The sequence below is a fragment of the Fukomys damarensis genome, unplaced genomic scaffold (assembly GCF_012274545.1).
Source record: "Fukomys damarensis isolate Sample0158 unplaced genomic scaffold, DMR_v1.0_HiC HiC_scaffold_21, whole genome shotgun sequence".
NCBI classification, from domain to species: domain Eukaryota; kingdom Metazoa; phylum Chordata; class Mammalia; order Rodentia; family Bathyergidae; genus Fukomys; species Fukomys damarensis.
The window spans coordinates 34,241,463-34,248,779 of NW_022900933.1; the positions used below are offsets into that span (position 1 = coordinate 34,241,463).

At 57.5% G+C, this 7,317-nt stretch overlaps 1 protein-coding gene across 1 annotated transcript in view; it reads right to left on the reverse strand.

Annotated features, from left to right (window-relative positions):
• The window catches only part of Syne3 (spectrin repeat containing nuclear envelope family member 3), a 40,517-nt gene extending 34,340 nt beyond the window's left edge, over window positions 1-6,177 (reverse strand). Inside the window, exons 1-4 of the mRNA XM_010609157.3 lie at window positions 5,905-6,177; window positions 5,017-5,174; window positions 1,561-1,733; window positions 154-463 (exon numbers count right to left, since the gene is read on the reverse strand). Of these exons, the coding sequence (XP_010607459.1) occupies window positions 154-463; window positions 1,561-1,733; window positions 5,017-5,174; window positions 5,905-6,001 (738 nt within the window). The 5' untranslated portion in view covers window positions 6,002-6,177. The remainder of the gene's footprint in view (window positions 1-153; window positions 464-1,560; window positions 1,734-5,016; window positions 5,175-5,904) is intronic.
• Window positions 6,178-7,317: the final 1,140 nt, after the last annotated feature.

Consider the following 7,317-nt stretch of genomic DNA (forward strand, 5'->3'; position numbering starts at 1 on the left):
GGAGGGAGGATGCATGGGTGGGTGGGTGGATGCATAGATGATAGGCAGATGGGTGGGTGACGGGTAGCTGGACGGGTGATGGGAGGGTGGACAGTGCAAGAGTGAGGAGATGGACACATGGATGGGTGAGTGCAGAGGAGGCCCCAGCCTCACCTGGACTTTGGCCTTCACTGTGTCGTACTCAGCCTTCATCCTCCTCTGCGCCTCTTCGTCCACGCTGGGGTCCCCGCTCCTACTGAACAGGGAGGCCGCCTCCTCCAGCAGCCTGTCCAAGAGCTCAGCCTGGTTCTTCACATTGTGCTGCAGGACCTGGGCACTGCTCAGCTGCCACTGCTTCTCCTTCAGACCCAGCTGCAGCTCGGCCGGGGGCTCCAGCGCGATCACCATCTTCTGAAACCAGCGGTAGAACTCGTCCTGGGCCAGCAGGTACTCCCTCCAGTGCAGCCAGACCCACTCGATGCGGCTGTGGGCAGAGGCCATCAGGGAACAGCCTGGCTCCCGTGCAGGGAGGCTCACGCTGCCCTTTTCCTGTCCTGGGAGCTGTGGGACGGGGCCACGACAGCCTCTCTGTGCCCCAGGGGCAGCTGGATGACATTCTAGGTTCCAGCATTCCCTCAGGCTTCCTCGGGAGACCCTGTACCTGAGACTCATCCGCTGAGGTGTGCAGCCTAGGCAGCCCGTAGCCACCAGCACCCCAATATCTGGCCGTGAACTCCCACTATTGATGCCCAGGTCCCTCCACTACCTCTGGCACTGAGACTCTGCAGGCCCTTAGCACCCGTTGCCCATTAGCCATAAGGAGAATTGAGCTCAACAGTTTGTAGGGCAGAACTGCATCCAGGGGCTTGTTGGTTGCCACCTGGTGGGTGGGGGTACTGGGGACCCCCTTGGGTCCCAGGGGCACAACAATTTCTCAGTGCGCCTGTGCCTCTCCACCCACCTGCCTCCCCCTCTACAAAACATGCTGACAGCACTTTCTCCAGCCAGCATCAAGCCATCTTGGCGTCCCAAGTGCTCAGCCTTGGGTAAAGCTGTTCTTGCTTTCAGGGGCCTGAGCGCCAAGAAATGTTGCTCCTGACTCTGAGGCTCCCTCCCATCCTCCTAGCTGCCTTTAGGGAGCGCCCATGCACCCCATTGGCCACAGGAAGTGTGAAGCTGACTGAGGTCAAGTAACTTCCCCCAGGCCACACAGGAAGTACCCAACAAGGCAAGAATCAACCCCCTCCCCGAACTCTGAGTCTCTGCCCATCTCCTGCAGCCCTTCTCAGAACCTGGAACAGGCCGAGGACCCGGCTGAAGTTCTGCTTGGCCAAGCTGTTCTGCCACTCTGCGGGAGAGGCACATGTGGGCAGTCAGCTGGCTAGCAGCACGGGGTCCCTGGCTCTGCCATCATCGTTAAGCTTGGTCATAATTAGGAGGAGGAAGGCAGGGTTGGCTTGAATTCCAGGAAGGCCCAGTCCCCAGGAGACACAGGCTACAAGGATCTCGCAGGCAGCAGCCCCTGGCCAGCATGGTGGTGGACGGGCAGGGCTTGGTAAGTCCCCTGACTGGGCCAACTACCTGTGACAGTGAGTCATGTATGTGACCGTCTCCTCCCATTGGTCCTTGAGGTCCCTCAGCTGGGCCAGGATCTCGGGCCGCTGGTCCTCGAGGCAGCATGCAAGGAGGGTTTCGGCAGCTCGCAGCACCAGGCCCACCTTCAGCTGCCCCTCTGGCTCCAGCCGGCAGATCTTCTGTTGGAGACAGGAACGGGGTGCAGGGGTCAGGACTCCCCAGCCTTGCCGTATTCCATCAGAACCCACCGACACCTGTGATGCTCGCACCAGCACCCACTTCCTCCTGGGGGCCCTCTGTCCTCTCTGGCCCGGCCTCTCACGGCTGTTCCCCTAACAAACACCAGTGATTTTACCTCCTCTTAGCCTCAGCTCCCTGAAGGACGGAGATCGGAACCAGGTCCAACAAACAGCTGGTCTCTAACCTCAGCTCTGGGTGCTATCACTGTCACTGCGGCAGCCTGGCAGCTAACGCTTGGTCTCTAAGGTTGGGCACGAATGGGCTTCACCTCCCAATCCTTGGTGACTTTTGTCACTGGACCTAAAGACTCAGGTTGTATGAAATGGAAGAGGGGAGGCTTTGCTGCAGCCACATCTCAAAGCGCGGCCCTGCTGCGCAATCCGTGACTTCACTGTCCTCCCCTGCTGCTGTCCTGGCACACCTGTGATGCCACCTACTTGGGGCAGCTGAGCCAGACAGGGAGGTCACAAGTTCAAACTAGCCTGGGCAACTTAGTAAGACCCTGTCTGAAAAATAAACAAAAAAGGGCCGGGGACTGAGCTCAGTAGTGCTGCCACCTGCCTCATAAGTGCAAGGTCCTGAGATTGATCCATGGTACCAAAAGAATAAATAAATAAACCCCAAAGCAGGTATGGTGGTGCACATCTGTAATCCCAGCATTCAGGAGGCTGAGGCAGGGGGATCACTGAGAGTTCAGGGCCAGCCTGAATTATATGGTAAGACCCTGTCCCTTTTAGACACATAGATAATAGATAGATAATAAATAGCTCAGGAGTGGCGCACACTCAAGGCCCTGCGTTCAGTCCCCAGTTATGCAAAATTAATAACTGTAACAGTAATAATTAAGGTGATGATGTGATCTGTTTCACACTTGTGAAGGAGATTTCATTCTCCCCTCCTGCTAGCAAGCTGGGCATGACGGTCATTGCAGATGTAATAACCAGAACGCTGGGGACCCACAAAAACCAGGAGTTTTTCTGACAGTCCCTACAGCAGCCAGGGAGGCTCTTGCAGTTGGCTGCCAGGCTAAGCCGAGAGGCACACGTCTGCAACAGTGACAGGAGGCAGGAGCCCGGGGGGAGAAGTGAAATTCAACCTCTCAGCACCACATTCAGAAGCTGGCTGGCCGGAAGTCCCAGTACAGTGCCTGCCCCACAGCCACTGTGTGATCCCCTACCCCTGGGATGCCTGCCGTGTGCCTGGGGCCTGCGGGGCCCGGCCGAGCCAGGTCGAGAAGTCACTGTGCCCTCCTGGGCCACCCCAGAGTGAGGTCCCCTCAGGGTCCAGCAAGGACATAGCCCAGGATGCCCAGCCATCTGGAAAGCAGTCTGTACAGCAAGTAGCCTTGAAGTTAACCTGGTTCGAAGCAGCCATTGAAGCACCCAGCAAAGCCAGAGAAATGGGGGTCTCCTCCACGCAGACAAACTGGGGGCCCCCAGCAGGCACTGGGCTGGACACCACAGCCAGCGTGCATAAGATGGAGTGGGCTGGGCAGAGGAAGGGCCACAGACAGACGAGAGCCAAAATAAGGGACAAAAGGGACACCTGGGAGCTCAAGGTGGGACCTGCGGAATCCACGAGGGCTCTGTGGGGAGGTGGCATCGACCCCAAGCCCTAGAGATGGTGCAGGCAGAGGAGCAAGGTGCATTTAGGGGCAGGTCTCTTGGCTTCCGGAAGCCAGGCCCCAGGACATCTGGATGGCCCTGACCAGAAGGGAGACTGAAAGCTGGTGAGGAAGCGGAGGTTGGGACTGGGGGCAGGACTGGGAAGGCTGGGAGCAAGACATGAGCTGGGAGAGGAGCTGGAGGCCCCGCGGCCAGGGACCGGGGAAGCAGGCAGCCTGTCCCCCAGCATCTGAAGCAGCAAGAGTCTGCCCGTGCAGTGGCCGGGCCAAGCAGGAAGTCCTCCCTCAGTGCCACCTCCCTCCTTCCAGGCAGCAGCAATCACTTTCCCCTGAGCGAGGACAGCTCCTGGGGCCAGGGAAACCTCCTGGAGGAGCTGCAGTCATGACATGGTTCCGGTGCACTCGGCCAGCGAGAGCCCAGCACTCAGCCCCCCTGGGCACAATGCCTTGTCCCAAGCGCCCTTCTTTGTTCCCATGTAGGGACTGAAGCCAGGGCTGTGCACTGCGCTAACCCCCAGCCCCATCAAAGCAAAAAGGAGCAAAGCATGTGCTTCTTCCTGTGAGCTGTTGAAACACAGAACGTGCCGCGGGAGAAGGTGCAGAGGGCACCGGCTTGCAGGTCACTGCCGGGGGCTCCCCCATGCCTGGTCCACAAATAGATCTGCCTGAGGACCATCCTAGTGCTTGCTTATGCCAGGCCCACCACCGGGGGAAGTGATCTGCCACAGCAGATTTCTAAGTAGCTGCCACCCCAGAGGAGTGCAAATCGGCAGCTTCACTCACATACAGGAGGACTGGGGCCCAGAGAGGGACAGAGCGCAGGGAGGTAACACAATGCTCTGGCATCAGCACTGAAATCCCAATCCAAGTCTCTGACTCTCGGTTCATTGTGCTTTGTCCTGATCCCTGGCACCCTAGGCCAGGGTCAACATGATGCAAGGCTAGGCACCGGGCACCAGTATTTCTTGTCAGTCTGGCGCCACAGGCATTGAGCCTTGCAGCTCAAGGTCAAACCCCAGGTCTGGAGGAGCTCAGGGGCCACCCCTGCAGCCTGGCAGATCCCACTCTCACTGCCCTGCAGGAAGTCCCAGGCCATCAGACCTGCAGGGGCCGGGCACAGGGGCAGGGAAGGTGGAATCAGGCTGGTGCCAGCAGGGCTGGGGACCTCCTGGCTGCACAGGTGGCCCTGCTGGGATAAGGGACTGAGGATGGGCTCTGGGCCCTCACTGCAGAAGTGTGGGCCAGAGAGCAGCAGCAGCAGCACACACGCTTGTCAGCAGTGCCAGCTCAGCCCTTGACCCATCCAGGCCAAACAGGGGCTTGACTTTATTTTCCTTTTCTTCTTTTGAGACACAGTCTCCTTAAGTAACAGGCTAGCCTAACTCATGATGACCCTCCTGCCTCAGCCTCCCAAGTGCAGGGATCACAGGTGTGTACCAGCATGCCCAGCCAGCATCTTCATTGGATCAAAGCCCCCAGGACACCTGTGCACAGGTCAGGGTCTGTGAGACCTAGGTTATCCACCATACCATGGAACAGGCAGGAAACTAAGGTCGAGGGGGATGGACAGGCTTGGCCAAGGCAGGGCCTCTGCATACCTCAGTCTCCTGCAGTCTGGCCTCCAGGGCCGCCAGGGGCCCCTGGGTGTTGTCATTGACCTGCAGCCGCTCCTTCACCGCCTGCATCCATGCGCGGGCCTCCTCCACGCTCCTGTCAAAGCCCTCCCGGGGCTGCTGGGTCATGGCACCTGCGGGGGCTGGGGAAAGATGGCAGGTCAGGCAGAGGCAGGTCCAGGACAGGTCCTCTTCGTCCTCCTCCTCCACCGACCCCTGTCCCCCGCTCCCCTCCACTTCCTGCCCAGACTCAGGCCACTCTGCTTTGCCTCGAAGGAGGCTCTGGGGGCACACAGGCTGGGGTGTCCACGACCTAAATGACACAGGCCATGCAGGGACCAAGGAGGCCTTAACCTAAGGAACTCAGTTCGTGGCACCAGCCAAGCACACGCCACCCCCAGACCCACCCAGATTGCTGGCTCTGGTGTGCTGTCCTTTTTTGCCATGGTGGGCGCACGGTGGACATGGCTCATGCCCCCCACCTCCCTCCACTCAGCGCCCCAGACAGCATCCCTGACTGTGCTCGCCAGGAAGCCCACACACACCTCCTGCCTCTGGTGACACCTACCAGCTGGCACCAGCCACCTGCCCACACCAGCCCACTCTGTGGACAGCCACGCCTCACCCTCCCCGGGCTATGGAGGCTAATGTCCCAGGGCTTCTCATGTGACTTTTTAAAGTCCCAGCAGGCCAGGGTGCAAGTCTACATCCTGTTCCGTTTCTGCCCACAGTAACTATAACCTGCTTTGGATTAAAGTTATTTATATCTGCATTTTACACGAAGGGACTGTGTCTGGTTTATGCAGGGTTTCCGGGGATGCCTCGCCCCACGCTGCTGGAGGAGGAGCTTGCACGGGTATGAAGTTAACTCACAGAAGAAACTCCCCTTGTCTTTCTCCGGAGGACAAAGCAAGTTTGTCACAGCCTGCACACTGCTAACAGAAGGTCCCTTAGGGAAGTTGGGGTACATTCACACATGATGCTGCCAGCAAAACTCAAACATAAGATGCACAGGCCAAGGCGAGCGCTGAGGACAGAATAACACCAGAGGATAAGACAAAATTACATGTCATATATTTGGTAGTCACAACTTTACACCTATTAAAAGCAAAACCAAATGTCAATAATGTCTAAAACCCTGCTTATGGACAGAAATTAGGAAATGCTGCAGCTAGAGGCCCAGCCACCCCAGGCCTGGCTCTTCCATGGGCTCTGCAGCCTCTCTCCCTGGCATGGGGGGACACCCTGGCCTCCAAGGGCACCCAATTACAGACGATTATCTGTGGCTGGTGGGAAAAGTTTTCTCTCATTTTCTTCTCCTCTTAGAAGCTTACTGAATTTTCCAGAAAGTGCGATCATTACTTCCCAGGGAGAAAATAAGACCTTTCCTGCACACTGGCTAACTTGTTAGTTGGCCCTTTCTTCTCTGGCATGGGTTGGTTACTCAACAAGCGTTGGCTGGGAATCTGGACCCCGCCCCGAGCTGCGCTGGGCTTGGATGCTTCAAAGAAGACCTAGGAAAACAAAGAGGGCGCGGCAGGCTGGGCTGAGCCCTGGACTTGGAACAGAGCCGTCTTGCGCGTGCTATTTCTCTTTCAGAGCTGTTTGGGTTTTTCTTTTCCTAACAACTTAGTATGTTCCTGCAGGCACTCCCTGCCTCTGAAGCATCTTTTAAAAGCACATTAGCAAGTGCGGCATTCAGATTGGCTCACTGTGACTCCCAACTATCTTCTAGTGTGTGTCCTAGCTGGCTTCCCAAAGTCCTGCTTTTATTTTATTTTTTATTTCATTTTGTTTTTGGTATGGGGGATCGAACTCAGAACCTTGCACTTGTGAGGCAGGTGGCACCACTGAGCTAAATCCCCAGCCCATGCTTTTATTCTTATAAAGCAAGGACTGGAGGGACAGCAAGGCATTTGTGGGTTCAGACAGCAGTCGGGGGAGTGGCTCCATCATCCAAGGCTCCAAGCCTGGGTTGAGTCCCTTGTTGGGAGGTCTGGGCCCCATGGCCAGCTCTGCCCACCCAGCACCATGCTCGGGACTGTAACACCGCTCTGCACACACCTGAAGCCACTCTCGGCCCACAGCTGTGATGCAACCTAACAATCAATGTCACAGCACTGCAGGAACTTTGACTACCAGAGGACTCTGCCCTGCTGTGCCTCCTGAGTGCTGCAGGAAACACCATCAGTCAGCACTGAGCAAGAAGGACCTGCTGCTTTCCTACCCAAGTCCACAGGCTCCTGACTTCTCTCTGGGCCCCATCAGTGCCCCAGGTGGGAGCCC